This window comes from Cryptotermes secundus, unplaced genomic scaffold (genome assembly GCF_002891405.2).
Source record: "Cryptotermes secundus unplaced genomic scaffold, Csec_1.0 scaffold4622, whole genome shotgun sequence".
NCBI classification, from domain to species: Eukaryota; Metazoa; Arthropoda; class Insecta; order Blattodea; family Kalotermitidae; genus Cryptotermes; species Cryptotermes secundus.
This window is the reverse complement of record NW_019741401.1, coordinates 78,366-97,798: the sequence shown is the minus strand read 5'-3', so window position 1 is coordinate 97,798 and position 19,433 is coordinate 78,366. Positions and strand designations below refer to the sequence as shown.

The following is a 19,433-nucleotide window of genomic DNA, read 5'->3' as shown; positions in this document are numbered from 1 at the left end:
TTCAAGTTACGATGAGGTGGATTTTTTCAGTTTACCTAATCCTTCCAGCTGCACTATGGCCCTGGGGTTGACTCAGCCTCTAACAGAAATGAGTACCAGGAATCTTCCTGGGGCTAAAGGGTGGCCAGTGCATAAGGCTGACAGCCTTACCACCACCTGTGAGTCAACTGTCTACATAATGTGGGAGCCTCAATGTCTCACAACCCTATGGGCCTTCATGGCCTGTTACAGGGATAGCTTTACCTTTACCTGCATCATGTGACATTTGGTACAGTTTAAAGAGACAGGCACTGTCCAGCATAAGAAGACGGGCAGGCCTTCAGTAAATACTAATTTTGTCAAGAGGATGCAGGAGGCTTTTCAGCACAGCCCAGGGAAATCCACTCATCTTGCCAGCAAAGAACTGAAACTCTCTCTTCACCTTTACAGAAGATTTTCCATAGTCAGTTAGAACTTCATGCATATATTATCCAGATGGTGTATCCACTTCAACTGGACATAAGCCTTGTTGGAAGTAATATGCTGTGGAAATGCTGGACTGCACTGGCAACAGCAACGGCTTCTTTGACAGAGTCAGTTTTAGTGATCAGTCGGCCTTGCACCTTTGTGGTGTAGTAAACTGATACTGCTGCAGAATTTGTGATTCAGAGAACCCACATACAGTTCTTCAGTACAAATGGGATATCCCAAAATTGAATGTGTGGTACCCCCTTTTTCACCATGATGTGATTGGATCCATCTTTCAAGAGTAGACAAGTGTGGGTACACATTACCATGATATGCACTCCTGCAGTTTGTACACCTTCAACCAAACATTTTCTTTCAACAAGATACCCCTCCTCAATACTGGTGCCTGACAGTGGGAAAGTTTCTGCTTGTTATATATCCAAACTGATGGTCTGGACAGAATGAACCAATATTTTGGCCTCCACGCTCCCCTGATATAACCCCATTGGATGCTTTCCTGTGGGGTTAAGTAAAGGTCCTGGAATTCAGCATGTGTGTTGGTAGTGCAAGTGGACTTCATGCACAAATCATTTATGCAGTTGCTGGGTAACATGTGGCATGGAACTGGGTACCATTTGGACATTCTGCAGGTACCTGTATTGAGAAGCATTAAAACTTTTTTTATTGTTCTTTCAAGCACCACAAACTATAGGTTCTTGAGACAGGCCTCCTCCATAGGAATTCCCGCTTTAGGGTTCCCAAATCAGGGCGTTAGGCCCAATGCACAGTGTCTTTTTGAGAGCATGGACACTGGTTTTATTAGGGCCATCTTCCTCCTCCCTCTTCCTACCCCCTTCTCTGACATCAGCCACAATTACTGTTTTATCTTCTCTCCTGTACTCTCTGTCAGTAGAATAGGCATTTAAGGGCCTCAGATTCTTTCTCCTTGGTGCTAATAGTTTCCCAGGGGCCCCCAGTCCCAGCCTTCAGTCTCTACACTCATACCACTTTTCTCACCCTCTGTTTACTCCCCTACCCAGACAGTAGAGGCAGAATATTCTTCTGAAATGTTAGTAAAGGTCTACAAAACTACATAGTGTCATATCCCAGAAGACAGTAGTCATCAAAATTATGATTGTATTGCATGTTTTACAGAGTCTTCTCTGTGATGTGAACTTATTGACTGCTGACGGGGAATGGAATGCAGAAGATAGGCTAGCCTTGGAGAGTCAGCTGGTTCTAGCAACACAAGGCCCCCTCTGCCTGGATCCTTCACCTGCTGTTTCTATTGTTAGCAATCATATGCAGTATCACCGTCATGCTCTGAACACTCAACCATTGAGGCATTGTGCTAAGAAATTCTCTCAGGTAATGCATCATATCTTTACTGTAAATGGCTAAGTTGCATCCTGGGCTTAAATTGTAGCAGAATTCTAACACAGAAATTGTAACTGCTCATCTGATATTTTCTGTGGTACCAGTACTTAACAAGGTACAGAATGTTTTAAACTGGTATGTTGAAATTAATGAGAGCAAAGTTTTTACTTCAATTACTTACAATACATTTATATCTCAGCATCTAAATACAGAGCAAAACCATGATATAAAAATAACTAATAAGTTCTTTGGAAATGTAGCAAAGTTCATATATTTTGGAAGAGTAGTAAGAAATTAAAGATGTGTTGAATTGCTGCTACAGTTCCTAGACAAACAAAACAATTATTTTGCCAGTAGTTTTGTGTATGTATGGAAATTGTAAGGTTATAATTCTGATGAGACATTTATGAATTTATTAAATTTTATTTCTATGACAAATAGCTGTTTGGATGTCTGAATTTCTCTGTGTGGATGTTTCATTATATAATATTTTGCTGAAATGTAGGTAAATTGAACTGAATATCATAATGCCATTTTTTATTGTGTTGTATAGGTTTCAGTGAACAGAAAACGAAAACTAGATCAGTACTCTGCCCATCATGATATGCAGTTATATGATTTCATCACCCAACGGAGAGCAAAAACTCATAGTTTACCAGTTTCTAATAGCAGGTTGTTCAAGAAGGTAAGTACATTTGTACTATATGAAAAAGCTTTATTCTTATGGTAAATGGTTCTTTAATATGTGATTTATGAAAGCTTTATTGCATATCTTAATGCAAAAAGAAATGTGTATGTGTGTGTGTGTGTGTGTGTGTACATATGAGATGTGTTCAAATAGTTATCAAAGTGATGGCACGGAGCAGCAGTGCACTGGTCACATTAGGTGTTATTTGAGTGACCTTGTAATCTGACAGTTATGCAAGCCACTTTGTTCCAAGTAGATTAGACATTCCATTTAGTTTTTATAACCGATTTCATTGTCTTTTCATGTTTAGTGGGGAATCTGTAAAGGAGTAAAGAATTTATATTAAATTCTAGTTCAAAGTAAGGAGAATAGCTGCAGAAACCCACAATATGTTGCACGAATCTTATGGTGATGAGACCTTTAGTCAAATGACAACCTGCAAATGGTTGCAGTATGTTGGAAATGGAAGAACTGTGAATGATGATGATTTTAAAAGAAAATGTTAGCCAGTATTTTGTGGTGAATGAGTACCCAGCAGACAAGCAATTCACAATTTAGTGAATAAACTTAGATCAACAAAACTGTTAATAGACAAGAAACAAAAACATAAGCAGTATTTACTGTGGAGAAGTTTGATGACATAGAAGCCAGGCTTGAACATACACCTAGAAATCACTAGAGCACACAGCTCAAGAGGCTGGAGTTTAAAAATTAAGTGCACAAAGTGCAACACAATTGCTGATGCTCAGTCCCTATAAAATAATAACAATCCATGCCTTGCAGTCTTACGATCAGCTAAGAGAGTTCATTTTTGCAGTTGGTTTCTGCAGTTGGTCATCAAAGGTGAAATCAGTCCATAATTGACATTCTTTTCCAATGAAGCATGGTTTCATTTACAAGGATACATTCTTCCCCTCAGTACCACAGCTCAGGATCTTCATCCTCCTGAACAGTCTGCCTCCATTCTCCACTATTCATCTTTGCTCCCAATTGCTCCTTCGCTGATGTCGACTTCTGTTCAATCCATCCATCCCAGGGTTATTATCTGGTTTCTGAACAGTTTAGTTCTTATGGTGTGAGGTTGTTAGCCTCACGCCCAATCCCCAGCCTAGAGGAACAAAGGTACATAAATATGCAAAATAATCAGTACTAGAGTTCACAGACTCCACGTCTAATCATCAAGTCAAGCTGCATCCAGTGAAGTTTGTGTCTTGTGTGCTGTGAGTGCAAGAAGGATTGTTGGACTTGCATTTTTGTAACAAAACGATTAATTACAAAAGATATGTACAGGTGATCCTTGGGCAATTATTTCTGGCATTCACAATAGAAGAAAAATTGTATGGCTGGTTTCAGCAAGACACTGCACATGCTGTATGTCTGCAGACTTCATTTGATGTCTTCTTGGACAGAATTATCAGCAGTGTTATTTGGTCAGCACATTCACCCAACCTTATACATTGTGATTATTTGCTTTGGGTTTGTTTGAAGGGCAGAGTTTAAACGAGTAACTCCCAAATGCAAGGCCTAAAAGAAGATGTCCATGAGAAATTGAGAATATTTCTGCAGTACAACTGCAAAGAGTAAACCAGAACCTCGTCTGTCAATGTAAGGAATGCCAGGATAGCATTTTCAGCATCTTGTGTGATCTGTGAAGTGTCACTACTTCATTCCAAACATTGCCAGCCATCAGCATTATTAATTCATTGAAAAAATTCATATTTGCCACACAACTAACAGTGCACTAGCTGCTGTGAAGTGCAGCACCATGAACCAATCAATAAAGCTAAGAACATCCCTGAATAAGTGAAGCTCTGATGTGGGCCATTCAATGTCTTGGTGGCCATAATGCAGATTCAGTTCATTCCTGTGGTTAACAGAACCTGAAATCTTCCTGGGTGGTGGGAGTAAAGGGCAGCCAGCACGTAAGGCTGACAACCTCACTGTCATCTGAGAGACGATTATCTAGAAAATGTGGGAGCTTTGGGCCTGCTGGAGGGATAGCTTTACCTTTACACACATATCACAATTACTTGCTTCTGCTCCAGTTGGAGCTACACTAAAAACTTACTGGTCTCATCGAAGCTGGACTTTTATAACGTTTCCATGGATATCCTTCTATTTCTGGGGAAACACATTTGTTGTTTGGCGATTCCTATGCAGTGGTCTGCTGGTATTGCGTTTCCACTGAAGTATACATTCTTATCGCAGCCATTGCCTATCAGTGGACGTCTTATCGCCCGGCTTTTTGGCGGCATGCCACATTGTATACATACTGTGTAGAATCAACAGATTCCTAGCTTATAATCAGTGTAGTACACAACATGATGCTGTGATGTAATCATCTTCTATGGAAAAGAGTTACATCTAGTTGGAAATTATTTGCTATAATAAAGTCTGAGAAAAATTTCCTCCTTTTGCGCAGAATTGTTTCCATATGTGTAATATTAAGAAATTGATGGTGCCCATGATTTTGCAGGCTGTAATTAACTTTTCATTCTAATCTGTGTTCACTGTATTGTGGTTACACTGTATACATGTACAGTATTGTCTGTAAGACAGTTTCAGCACATATAATAACTTGATATAAGAGGCTGCCTCCAATAACTTGTTCTTTCATAATGTTCTCTCTGTATTCAGCCGTGTGAAAATGGTCTTCTGGTGCCTCCTCCTGCTTCTCCACTGGACTCTAAAATGCCAGACCTTACAGTACCTGAAGGTGGTGTGGATGTTATGAGGTTTGCCAGAGCATATGAACGTCCACGTGAAACAAATGACTGCTCCCCTCAGCTTGTTGAGGAGTATATCTTAGAATCAGAAGGTCCTGAGGGAAAAGTAAACCACATTAAGCTATCCATACTTCAGCGGCCTTCCAACGCTGAATATTTGGGGGAACTGTACGTTGACAGGGACTACAAAGAGAAAGAGGAAAATGGCACCTCATGCAAGTAAGAGCTTCCTCATTTCTATATGTTGCATTTATTTGAAAGAGCTGTATTTTGATAGTGTCTGTAGTAAAAGAAAGTAGGTGATTAGTTCTTCCACGAACTCATTATTATTATTTATTTTATTACTTCTACTTAATTACTTGACTGGGAATGTGTTTTGTTCTCTGTAATATTCATTTATAGGGTAAACAACATACAGTATTATATGTTAAATAGGCCTTGTTCATAGGCTTAGGATTGCATCTGCTGCTAATTACATTATTTCTAATGGGAAATTTGCATTTTGACACATGAATGACTCAACTTACAAACGGGACTTTAGAATATATCCTGTTCATAAGTTGAGGATCAAGTATCTTGCTGTAAGTAACTATATTACATTTTTATTTTATAGATTTTTCCTGGGGACAAGAGTGCAGGCTAATCGTTACATCCAGCAGTTCACAGAGATATTTACTGAGGAGGGGCGTAAGTCCGTCAGAATTACCCACGTTGTTCCTGGTCAGCCTACAAGAGTGACCTGTACGTCAAGCATGAGGGACAGAAATGCCAGAGTGGCACAGCAGGCCCAGGCCCAGGTTCAGGCGCAACACTTCCAGGCTCAGGCACAACAAGCACAGACTCAAGTGCACAGTCCAATTCAGATTCAAAACCAACAAACTGTTCCACAGCAAAACCAGCTGCTCCAAGTTTCAAGTCAGATACAGCTGTCACCAAACGTCCATCTACAAATGCAAACATCAAATCATATCCCAACCAAACAAATTCAGTCTCAGATTCAAATGCAAACTCAACAACTTCAAAATCAACATATACACACTCATAAACCCCAAGTGTTAAGTCTTAGTAATTCAGTAGTGTCACCGCCACCTGTGACAAACATTACCGGTGTTACAAATATAAGTAATTCTTCCATTAACAATTTGTCTAGTGTGACACAAGCAAATATTATGAATGGAACAATCGTTGCACCAAATGTTGCAGGAAGTAGTTCAGTGTTGCCAAATGTTACAAATTCTCTAACGTCGCTATCAACAGCAGTAGGAATGGGAGTTGGTGTGTCATCAGTGGCAGGTGTTACATCACAGAATTCCATCAAGAATGGTTCTGCTTCATCTTTGACATCAGTATGTTTCTGTCTGTTATATACATCCAGTAGAGTGTAACAAGTACACTCTTTCAGCATCCATCTACACCAAATTCAATTGTTATAAAATTTATCAAAAATGGCTCATCATATGAAAAATGTGTGTGTGAAATCACTTTTGCATACCTGATTTTGAATATATGTAGTAAGGTGACTGCTTTTTCGTGTATGTAGATTTGAAACTAGGCTTCTCATTATGTACATAAAAGCCAGTTTGGTATATGTTGCCATTGACAAAGAATGTAGTCTTTATGGGTGGATATAGTGCCCACAGGCAAAGTAGTTAATTCTTAGTGTTTGAGATATGGTGTTAATGTTAAACATCCCTGATACATCATTCAGTAACATTTGTATATGCTTTCACATACTCTGTGACTGTAAGAGCCTTTGAGCAATGTTTACCTGAACTGTTCTAACATAAAGGAGAGTGAAGAAGGAAAAGGGAACAAAATGATAATAAGATGGGCAAATAAAAGAATAGGAAAGGAATATGAAAGAAAGAAGTAAATATGATGCAGGTATGAAAGAGAGAATAAAACGGGAGAAAGGGGATGGTGATGAAGATTTGAAACAAATGGCTTTCCCCATGACACTAAACAGGCTCATGCACTGAAAAGTCATGAACAGAATCCTGAGATTGTATTATAGATTATCCCAGTCAGTTCAGGAAAATGCTAAAATGTGGCACTGTCATTGTTTGTCATCTCTCCCAAGTCCCCATAATTGGCCACGCGCCATAGCTCAAGCGGTTAGTTGCTGGCTTCCCACCGTGGCGGCCCGGGTTTGATCCCGGGTGGACAAAGTGGCGCTGGTACAGGTTTTCTCCGAGTACTTTGGTTCCCCCGCCAATTTTCATTCCACCAATTGCTCCACAATCACCCTCACCTAGCATCTGGGGCTGGTACAATAGGCCAGAAGTGGCCGCAGTGCAAGGGACTTAGTCCCACCCCACTAGCAATAAAAAAAGAAGTCCCCATAATATTACAGTTCATCATTCAATACTAAATTACATTTTTCTTGATGCAGTGTACTTGAGAATTCTGTGTTGCCTGAGAGACCAACTGCACAAGTGTACTGCCACCCTACATAAGCATGTGTTATTTTTCTCACTCTTGTCAGGTGTCATTAATTTATATTTCCATTGAACTTTTAATGGACTTTTTGTCTGTTCTGAAGAATTAACATAGATTGAGGATGTTTGCGGCAGATTGATAGGAAGTATATTTGAACCTAAGAGAGAACAACAAGAACGTAGGAGAGAAAATTATATAATTGGGAGTTTAATTGTTGCTATTGCTTTGCCTGATATTTTTAGGATGATTAAATCAAGGAGGAAAGATGGACAAGGCATGTATCATGTATGGGAGAATGAAAAATATGAAGTGTAGGTCAGGAGGCCTGAAAGAAGTGATGAACTTGGGAGACTTATGCAAAAATGGCAATATAATTGTATATTTAACAGAGAAATAGTATATCACAATATAGATTGGTTTCTGTTGGCTCAGATTAGTGTCTTCTGTCAGGTTTTTATGAACATGAACTTTTATGCTAGAAGTAGGGAATTCCCTGATCTGCTGAGCAACTGTCAACTTTTGAAGAAAATCCTATATCATTGAGTTCATTTGTTTGTTAACAAAAGAAAAATTTTGAACCCTTCAAAGCTGCTGAACTAATGTAGCCCAAATTCGTGTATTTTTTTTTTCAGTGTCTGTCAGTCTGTTTTGTCATTTCACGTAAATGTTGCAGACAAGTGTCCAAGATACACCAGGTCTGATTACGTGTAATAGAGTACCTGTGTGTGTGTGTGTGTGTGTGTGTGTATGTGTGTGCGTGCGCGCACTGTTTAGTGGTCTTATCAGCTGAATGAATTATTACAGTAATAATTTTTTTCTTTTTTAGAGCATTTATCACTTTGTACATCTTTCTGGGGCTCAAAATCCAATTATTGAGTTACGTGTCTCTCTTCATATATGTGTGTTAGTTATTGTTTACACCAGGAGTTCTGAAAATTTGTGATACTGCAAGCCCCTAAAATATTGCATAAATTTGCCCAACCTCCCATCTCTGCCATTCAGCAAAAAGTGCTGCACTGCTCATTGTAACATATTCCTATCAGGCAGTATCATGATACCAGGGTCCTGAAAGCTTTACATACACATACAGCGAACTATAAAACATCCCTGTACTGTCACAAAGAAATCTGTGAAATGTTTCATTGGCTGCAGCTACATTTTCTGAAAGCAACTGTCTCAAAACTTACTAGCTTACTGACTTGCCGACCGTGCCTAGATACACTTGCATTTTAAATAATTCTTGACAGCTCAGTGGCCCTTCTTTAGGATAGGTTGCAACCCATTGTTTGAGAAACTGTGGTCTACATTAGTTAACCAGTTTCAATGAAACTCAGTTTAAAAGTCTGTCATTAGATGCCAACTCATCAAGGTACTTTTTAATTTTGTAACATGTAACCATGAGAGGTGGGGACACTGCTTTCTATACACACAATATTTAGTAGATTGATTTGTTTAGGAGACTGATGGGAAAGTAACAATGTGGTAGCTCTGTGAAATACTTTGATTTCATAAATCATTTTAACTTAAGTTGTGAAATATGTATGGGGACATGTTATGAACATGTCTAACAATTTTGTGTGAAAGATTTTTATTACAAAACCCTGGAAGAGGCTAGTTTTGGAGTTTGGACAAACCATGGGACACTGTGTCCTGAAAAGATTGAAATGCAAGAAAGAATTTCGTGGATAAAAATGTTAATTTTTATAGAGATTCTTTTAACTCTACAAAGCTTAAACTTTCAGAACCCCAAAATGCATCATACCAATGACAAGCATTTTTAAAGGTTATTTATACAGTGAATTTATTGAACACTTGTAACTACAAATAATTATGGCACCACCACTAATCTAAACACTTAACAAATCACTGTAACCCACATTGAGTCTCACTGCATTATGTTCACTAGTCATTGCTTTCTTACAGTATTAATTAGGTATCACTTGGTTAAAGCTGCTAACCATGGAGCTTTGCTTAGTTCCATGCTTAAGTACTTGTTGGATGGCAGCTGGCTTGCAATCTCAACTACTATTCGTAGCCTCTTATCCATCACTGTCCCTCGCTGGCTATCACATGTTCGCCTAGAGGTTCTCACTCTATAGCCTCAGGACGGCCCACATAGAAGATACCACTTCCACCAATTCCCATGTTGTTGCATCACATGTTTGATGATATATATACACGTATATTGAGCTATTACCTATCAGCAGACAATTTTTCAAGCATCTTGTCACATTGCTCCCTCTTTGAGACTGCTTGTCTCAAGTAGCCCATAGGCATTTGTCAATCTCTGCCCTTGCTCTTGACAGTGGCCCGTAGGCATTTGTTGAGCTCTGCCCTTGCTCTTGACAGTGGCCCATAGGCATTTGTTGATCTCTGCCCTTGTACTTGACAGTGGCCCATAGGCATTTGTCGATCTCTGCCCTTGGTCTTGACAGTGGCCCATAGGCATTTGTTGATGTCTGCCCTTGCTCTTGACAGTGGCCCATAGGCATTTGTTGATCTCTGCCCTTGCTCTTGACGGTGGCCTTCCTGGCCTTCAGAAAAGAATAGCAGAGACTGAGAATTTGACTTTTTACAGGTGTCACAGTTGGAAGTAAAAGCCCATAAGATCTATAGTCTTTTCTGAAACTCAGGTATACCATAGAATACTTAGCTGCTTTCACCAATATTGTAGATACAAATAATAAAACAATATCTCTCAGTATAATGACAACTGATCACACGCCTTAAATGTTGCATATATTGAATATATCCCCCACAGTTGTGTGTATCAAACATAACTATGGTGAAATGAATGAAGTACTGTAACACGCCCATAGGGATCATCACCGTTAAAATCTAGAAGCTCTTATCTTGCATGATACTTTACAGCAAAGAACTCATCTGTGTAGATTTGGGATAAATCTCATGTCATTTTTTTCAGGAGGTACAAAGTTCACATTCTAATAAATTAAGTTCTTATGTGGTTCCTTATCTCGGAGAATCCTGGGATGGTATCTTTAAAAGGCCATATTTATATGAATAGGGGTACATTTCAGAGATGATGCTTCATAGATCCCCTGTTATTTGCAATTTCTTGAGGTGGATAAATGTGCACTGTTGTTTGTTTTTTCATCTTTGAAGCATATGAAATTTCACTGTTTTGTAATGACATGGATTTAAATCAGGTTCTAATATTTTAGACTGAGTGGATTAGCATAGTGATAGAATGTGTGACCCTCATTTGTGAAATGCTGAGTTGGAACCTTTGTCAGAGACCAATTATTCTGATGGGCTTTTTGTGGTGTTTTCATATTCTGTAAAGTACTGGGAAAATACCTTAAATTAGGCCACAAACACATCCCCCAGCATCTCTTCCTGTTTATCTTTCTTAATGGTCTTGTTATGTTTCAATGAATGCTACATGACTTTGGCTGTTGATACAGTGTCATAAAAATAGTAAGTAAAACTATCCCTGTACCAGGCTGTGAAGGCCCATAGGGTTGTGAGACGTTGAGGGTCCGACATTATCTAGACAGTCAGCTCAAAGATGGCAGTAAATTTGTCAGCCTTACGCGCCGGCTGCACTCTACTCCCCAGGTAAATTATTTAATTAATTCCTGGTACTCATTTCTGTTAGAGGCTGAGTCGACCCCAGGGCCATAGTGTGGCTGGAAGGATTAGGTCAATTGAAAAAATCCAGTGACCTCATCAGGACTTGAACCCGCGACCTTCCGGCTTGTAGCATAGCCCCTCAACTAACTGTGCTACCGCGTGCCCCACAGTGTCATAAAACATCAACTAAATAATGAGTTTGCTTTACATCATAGAATAATAAGCACAAAGTGACAGTTGAGATTTCAGGTTATCACAATGGTGTAAAATAAATTGAGATCTTCTGGGTTATGGCATGATGTAGTCCTGTGTGGTTACTAGCCATAAGACTAAACCATATCATAATCTAAAAAATTATGTAATCTTAATGTCTTTCTGCTATGAAAACTTTAAATCTTTTCGAGGCAACCACCTGTGAAGCTGTAAAATCATACTCTTAATTTTCACTGACATAAAGACATCTCAACTAGATAACCTCTATAGGGAAGCAACCCTATCAAGATATGTATAATGACATGTGAAATACTTTTTGTCATAATGAAGGTTACATTCTTTATAAACTGACAGTGTTTGAAGAGGAATCCCTTTGGTAAAGCAAACAAAGTGGTTTCAAAAATTCTGGGAAGAGTGAATATGACACCATTATGGCTGGTGGGCTGGAGCCTACCTGTGCAAGTCAAAACTTTCACACCTCCACACACAGCATAATTGTTCAGTTGCAGGCCCTCTCGGTACTAGAGATGAATTCAATGCATAGAAAGTTTCAAAAGTGGGAAAACTGATTGCCTCAAGCAGTGGGCTAGCATCACATTTTTCTGGTGATTACAAAGATAAGTGACAGAAACACTGATGTTTCAGCTGGTATATGACAAACATATTATATCCTGAATGGTGGTGAGTGAGTAGCATTGCTGGTTCGAGAACATCCCTGAATTGTTCACGTGCTGGACAGGTTGCAACATGCCAGAATAATCATATTGTGAGTCATATGCAGGAGGTTGTGTGTTCTGATAGTCACCAGATAAATGAGAGAATTGAAAATTGTTTGATAGTTGCCACACTATCTTCACTAGAGAACTAAAGATGGAACTGATCTGATGACATATTCTAGGAGGATTGCTGGTACTGGAACATTGTTACTCTCCAAAAGAGTGTATCCTGTAGTGCATTTTGTTGATATCAGTTTCTCTCATCTGTTCAAACTGTTCATGCATGATTAATTGCTATAACATAAATTACCAATAAGTATTCTGTTAAATAAATTCATATTCTTGCATGCATAAAAATTAATAATGGTTTGAAGATCTGATTTATAAGTCCTAGTATTTTGACAAAATTTGCATATCTCACATTCAGATCCTTGTTTCCTTCATGCGCTATATTATATCACAAGTAATTAGTATTATCACTAAATGTCACTGTGTTATTATCTTTCCATATCTGTAAACTATCCACGCAAAAGTGGAATTGTCAGTGGAAAAAGATCTTGCTTCTAATTTGTTCCATTCCTCTAAGAGCCATAATGTAATTTTTTTTGCTATTTATCTCAATGGAAAATTCTGCACCCATATTATTGAAGTTTTATTCTAGACCCCCATCAGATCTGGCCAGAAGGATCTGATCATCAGCAAATAGCATAGTATCACTGTCAGAATTTCTGCCAATTTAATTGGTTTATATATCTGGCCAGTTTTCATTCTTGTATTTTCTTTTTGTTTCGTGTATATGATGAAAATAATGGTGAGGGACTACTGGCTTTGCACATATTTATTGCTTTTGTTCCAATTAGAGATATCTGTGTCTGTTCTTACTGCTGTTAGGTCTGTAAGCCTCATATGTGCTGTAATCAGCTGAGTCACTAGATTTTCTTCTATAAGACCGTCAATTAATTTGTATCGGGTAATTTTTTCAAATTGATTCTATCTTCTCTTGTTTATTTTATACTGCTGTCAGCTGTCAGTATCTCATATAGTTTTGTGTGGTAGAATGATTGGGGAACAATGAATGGCTTAAATTAGGTACCATCCCAGCATTCCCTGAAGTTGCTGAGAAAAACCACAAAAACCCTCATCAGGATAGCCAGTATCTGATCAAGATTTGAACCTAGTATCTGCCAAATTACAGGTCTAGAACATTATCACTATACCAGCATGCTTGGTAAATGCTTTGTTATAGATTATGAAGGTTAGATAGGTTTCACTGTAGAATTCTGTGTTTTCTGTAATGAATTTTACAGACAAATATCTGTCACAACAGGATCTATACAGCACTAACAAATCTCATAAGTGTTATGTTGGTAACATAAATGGTTTCATGAACTGGAGGCATATAAATATGTACTGCACTCCCATACTCACTATGCCACACACCATAGACATACACATGCTCTCATGCATTGTGTATGCATCTATGTGCATGTCTATTGAGAATGCTCATTAAAATTGTGTAAGTCTAAGGAATACTAATGGCCACTTTGGCTGCTGTCACTTTACAGTAAGAACTAGGTTACTTTTTTGTTGATTATTATATTGAAAATATTTTAGACAATGTAATTTAATATATCAGATTTGAGGTTATCACAGTAGTAGCTATAATGAGACCTGTATTCTGGGATGTACTGCCGTGCAATGTGGGAAAAATCTGTCAAAGATTTACTACCAGCTTCTTGCTTTATCTTGCTTGGCTTACCTTTTGACCTCAAAGATGGAGGTGATGTATCCTTGTTTCTTCAACATGTTGGTAGGCCTATACCAGACCACACAGCATTACATCCCAGTAGATAAAACTCTTCATAATTTCATATAATTTATAATATGTATTATTTATATGAAATATATAGTTACATGTGGCATTTCAGAAGACCCAATTCATATTATTAACAGCTAAATTCACACATTGGACTAGAATTGGGGAGGGGCACTATTGTTTGAATGAATGTTATGGAGAATCTTCATCAAAACCATTTTTTGAGTACATGACAAACTACAGGGACCAAATTTCTTTTCCCTTCTTTTGATTGGAGTTAGTCCAACGCTCAACTGAAAAGTTATTTCCATGAATGTCAGGCTGAATATGACAGAGGACCTTAAATGATTTTGTATAAATGTGAACTAATGTGAATAATACATCAGATGGTTTCATGCGATGAGCCTTTTTGATAAATTTGAAACACTTCTTGTGTACATCAGCTTTTTTTAAAGAATTTGGTTAGCCATGAGAACAAAAAAACAGTGAACATAATTGTTATTCTGGTCTTCACATATTTTTATGCACACATTTTGGATATTCTTTCGTTTCAGCAACATCAGCCTCAGATGCAGTCATCAATGCAACCAGCACCTAGTCAGGTCCAGAAATCTTCCCCAAGTGGTACACGTCACTTAACAAACCCAGCCATTAGTGCTTTAGTCACCAGCCTCATGAACTCTGCACAACAGTACCAACAGCAACAGGCTGCTGGTAAGTCAGTTTTCAGACTTTTTAAATTCCATGTTTAACTCCTTTCTCTGCCCTGATCAGGCCAATATGCCAGCAAGTATCCAGTCTGATAGATGTATGGAGGCTGATTTCATATTGCATATGATTAGAATGTGTCAGTTGCTTTTAGAAGAATATTAGCTGAGTTATCAGCTATCCTGACAATATTTTTCACAGTTTCATGCAGGCAATCCAGGCAAATGCTGATGTACCACCTTGCAGTAGGCCATAGTTATGTTATCCCACATCACTTTCATTTCACAACTTACGAGTATAATCAACACATGCTCACTGAACACTGCATGACCTCTGTACTGATATAGTTAATTTAATGATATTGGTTCAGATTATAGAATCATTGAATGATATTGAATAACGTATTGAATAGGATGTGGAGGGAAGTGGTTGTGATGTAGTAGTGGCCCAGCATTTGCCTGGCAGGACTGAGGGAGGCCACAAAGAACCTTAGAATAATCTGTGTTCTGGCCAAGATTTGGACCAGGCACCTCCAAAACATTTGCTCAGTATAAAGAAAAACACCGTGATTTTAGTCCACAAGCGAACTATACCGACCGAGCTACCGCCGCTTAGTGGCGAAGTTTAGTGCCAACTTTTGCGGATAGATAGTGTCACATGGTTAGTGCAACGAATCCACACAGCCGTTAATTTCGGTTTTCTAGACTGGAGCTGCTATTTCCTTGAAATAGCTCCACAGTTATGATCACGAGGCTGAGTGGACCACATTCCAGATCCACTACTTCTTAGAAAAAATCTGGTAGCGCCAGGAATCAAACCCGGACCTCTGGATCAGTAGCCAGGAACTCTGACCACTAGACCACAGAGGTGGTCACTTGCTCAGTATAAGCATTACAAATTCTACATACCGTATTTACCCATGTATAGGCCGCGTGCGTGTATAGGCCGCAGCACAATTTTCAGACAGAAATTATAGAAAATATAATTTTCTTGGAATATTATTTCAGGAGTAGAAATTATTCCGAAATAATTATGAATATAATTTTTTTTAAATGAAGTGTGATTTCGAATATAAGCCACACCCCAGTTTTCCTCTTGAATTTTTGGCAAAAAATGTGCGGCCTATACATGTGTAAATACGGTAATTCATGAGTATGTCCAGCAGAAATTTTCAGGCTTTTCATGATCCTACATGTTACATGTCTGGCTTGTGTCAGGCCACAGTTTACTAATGTTGAGAAGATATCTTTTGAGTAAGAATGTCCCAGGGGCCTTGCTTGTAGTTGGTGATGAATAATGCTGATTAACATTCATTCACCATGCATAGTGCTGTGATGGCACATACATGAGTCCAACAGGACTAGCATTTTGTTGGATTCAATAAAAATTAAAAATACCATTAGTGCCAAGTCTGGCCCCCAGCGCCATATTAGTGGAAGATTTAAATCCTGCTGCTGATTTTTTGATTCCAATATGCTCATATTTGGGCAAAATTTCAGGAGTCAGTTCTTGTGAAATGGCATTGTGTACAAAGGTGAAGTACTGATTTGCATTTGGTAGAAATTCAGTTTGAATCCAGTCCTTGGAGTGACTATCCTGACAGGTTTGTCACGGTTTTATTTGGTTCTTCCAAGCAAATATAACTGGTATAACAGCCTAAAGTTAACTATGATTGCTGTCTCATACACTCTTGTGAGTTGTCACTGAAACTTAATACAGTACTGTAAAATAGTGAATGGAACATATTAATATATCGTACCTTGAAAGTATTATTTTATATGCTTTTATTTTCAGCGGCGGCGGCAGCAGCAGCTGCAGCCACAGCACAGACAAATTCAAGCACATCTGCAGCCACAAACACTGTTCCTGTTTCCAGTACTACCTGTGGTACTGGATTATCGGTCACAAATTCAGTGCAAGTGACAAGCAGTTCGAATAATGCTACTATGCTAAGCCTTCTGAGTAGTTCTCAACCCACAGTGGCAAGCAGTAACACAAATGTGAATCCAGCTACTGCTCAAGCTATCAATCAGAAGATTCTTGCCCGAAAAATGACATTAAACCTCCTGAACTCACGCTTGATGAATCATAGTACCTTGCCTAATAATAGTGTTACAAGTGGGAATGCATTAGTTCAGAATAATGCAACAGGACAGCAGCAGCAGCAACAACAACAACAGCAACAGCAACAACAACAACAACAACAACAACAACAGCAACCAGTGAGAGTGACTCTGTCATCTCTTGCATCACAACTTGCTGCTCCTCCTGCAACAACACCACCACCACCATCGCAAACACAACAAGCCTTCACCATCTCATCCAACAGTTCTGGGCTTACTACATTACAAGCCTCCAACATGGGTTTCTCTTCTGTTCCTATTACTACACCAAATGCAGGTATGTCAAATATTATTCAGGTTTTATACGCCTCTGCCGGTCACAGTAGCCGAGTGGTCTAAGGCATGTACTGTCTTCGCTTGCTCGGAAGCTGGGACCGTGGGTTCTAATCCCACACAAGGCAAGGAAGTTTTGTATGTGTATGTGTTTATTCTGTGTTTGTGTTTAGGTAAAGGCCTTGCGAGAAGCTGATCATTCATCAGTGGAGCCCTACTGTCTGTAAAATGATCATGAAACTAAAAATCGGAGGTCATGGCCCAAGGGGGCTGTAGAGCCAGTGAAAACACCAGTAAAATAGAAATCTAGCCAAGAAATCAATATGAAAGACTTGATACAATTATGTCATCATGTCCATATGTGCATCCAGTTCTGCGTGTATCATGGAGTTATCATGAAAATTGTTGTGCCATTCCAGACCATCCTACTTACCTTTTAATTTTCTGTTATTTATAACACCAGTATGATGGTAGTTAAAATTTTCTGTGCGTGTAGCTTATTGACAGATATGCAAGCAATGTTAGTTTTTTAATATAGAATGTGAGCAAAGGGTGCTGGGTTTGAGGGTGTCATGGTAGTGAATATGAAGAGTATGGTAGCGTAGTGGTTGAGGAGCTATGCTACAAGCCAGAAGGTTGCGGGTTCAAGTCCCGATGAGTTCATTGGATTTTTTTCAGTTGACCTAATCCTTCCAGCCGCACTAGGCCCTGGGGTTTGCTCGGCCTCTAACAGAAGTGAGTACAAGAAATTAATTAAATAATTTTCCTGGGGAGTAAAGCGCGGCTGGCACGTAGGGCTGACAACCTTACCGCCATCTTTGAGTTGATTGTCTAGACAATGTGGGACCCTCAACGTCTCACAACCCTATGGGCCTTCACAGCCTGGTACGGGGATAGCTTTACTTTACTTTTTTATGGGTCTTCTGTGTTGTAATGCCTTGTAGTTGAGAGAGAGCCTGATTTTTCAGAAGGACATATTGCCTCCGTCTGCGGGTTTGAAGAATAAGAGAAACAAGAAACCAGCAGAAGCAAGCAGCAAACCGAACTTGCCTTCTGCTTCTGCTGCCTCAGAACAGCATGGAATTACAATTCACAGAGCTGTACTCATGAAAAAAGAACATTAAAATCACACAAGAATTTATAGGCACTGTTTGTCCTTCAAAGGAGACACATTTCCCGTTGATACAATCAAGCAGTAAACATTTCATTGGTCCCAGCATGTTTGACATTAGAGTTTATGATTCTGTATTTATTTGTAATTCATTTTATGTTATTATTAGTTATTTTACATAATTTATAAAGCAGTGAAATGTATTTTACTAATATATGCCCATGGAAGCAGAGCCTCATTACCCTTTAAACGTCAGATATTGCCTTTCATTATTCTGATGGGTATTCCACTTTGATTTGTAGGTGCAAAAAAAACAACATCTCAGCAAGCAGTAACATTGAATCACTCAAGCAGGCTTCTTAACTCCTCGCCAGCATCAAGACGACTATCAGTGACTTCACTAGGGAATAGTGCTGCTGAAACAAGTACATCAGCAACTGGGTCTAACCTTGGCCTATCAATGCCTGGACTTTCTGCTCTCTTAGCAGGTAATTAGGTCTCCTGTGCTTATTGATTCTTATTAACTGCCTGTGGAATGTCACTGTACTCCTCCCTTTTCTCTTCCCCAGTCTCCACCTACTCTAAAGACTTAATGAACACCTACCTGTTTGTGATGTCATCTGTGCTTATGAATGTCACATGTTAGTAACTAGACTTGGGGTTTGGATTCATAATTGGAATTATTGAACACTTATAACTGGTACATAGGAGTCAGGATAGCTCATTCGGTATAGTGATGGCCCAGGTTCAACTCCTGGCATTGCAATATTTTTCTCTTCTCCACACTGTCCAGACAGACTCTGGGGCCCACCCAACTTTCTATCCAATGGGTACCTGGGGATCTTTTCCCAGTGGTAAAGTGGCAGGAGCATGAAGCTGACCTCTCACTTCCATCTAGTGCTATACCTCTACTCCCCAGTATATTTTCATGGTGTAGTCTGTAATAGGATTGGGTGTTATGGACTAGAGTCGTCTGGCTGTGGATAGGAACCAGTGGTGGGCTTATGTGAACACAGGAATAAAGCTTTGGGTTCCATGAAATGTTGAGAAATTCTTGAGTAGCTAAGAGTCTATTGGCCTCTCAAGGACTTGACTCCATATAGTTAGCCAAGAAGTTAAAAGACAACTTTTTTTTTCTTCAAAAAATTGGCCTCTACAAGCACTAAAAAGTCATAGCCTACAAGGCTCTGTACCCAGTCTGA

The 19,433-nt window shown here is 39.0% G+C and overlaps 1 protein-coding gene across 3 annotated transcripts in view; it reads left to right on the top strand.

Annotated features, from left to right (window-relative positions):
- LOC111872770 (transcription factor SPT20 homolog-like 1) overlaps positions 1–19,433 on the top strand; it is a 52,189-nt gene that overhangs the window by 17,490 nt on the left and 15,266 nt on the right. For all 3 annotated transcript variants that reach the window (XM_033754831.1, XM_023866937.2, XM_023866938.2), the window contains exons 6-12: positions 1,603–1,815; positions 2,378–2,509; positions 5,150–5,457; positions 5,852–6,584; positions 14,571–14,730; positions 16,519–17,124; positions 18,534–18,719. In XM_033754831.1, coding sequence (XP_033610722.1) covers positions 1,603–1,815; positions 2,378–2,509; positions 5,150–5,457; positions 5,852–6,584; positions 14,571–14,730; positions 16,519–17,124; positions 18,534–18,719 — 2,338 coding nt within the window. The remainder of the gene's footprint in view (positions 1–1,602; positions 1,816–2,377; positions 2,510–5,149; positions 5,458–5,851; positions 6,585–14,570; positions 14,731–16,518; positions 17,125–18,533; positions 18,720–19,433) is intronic.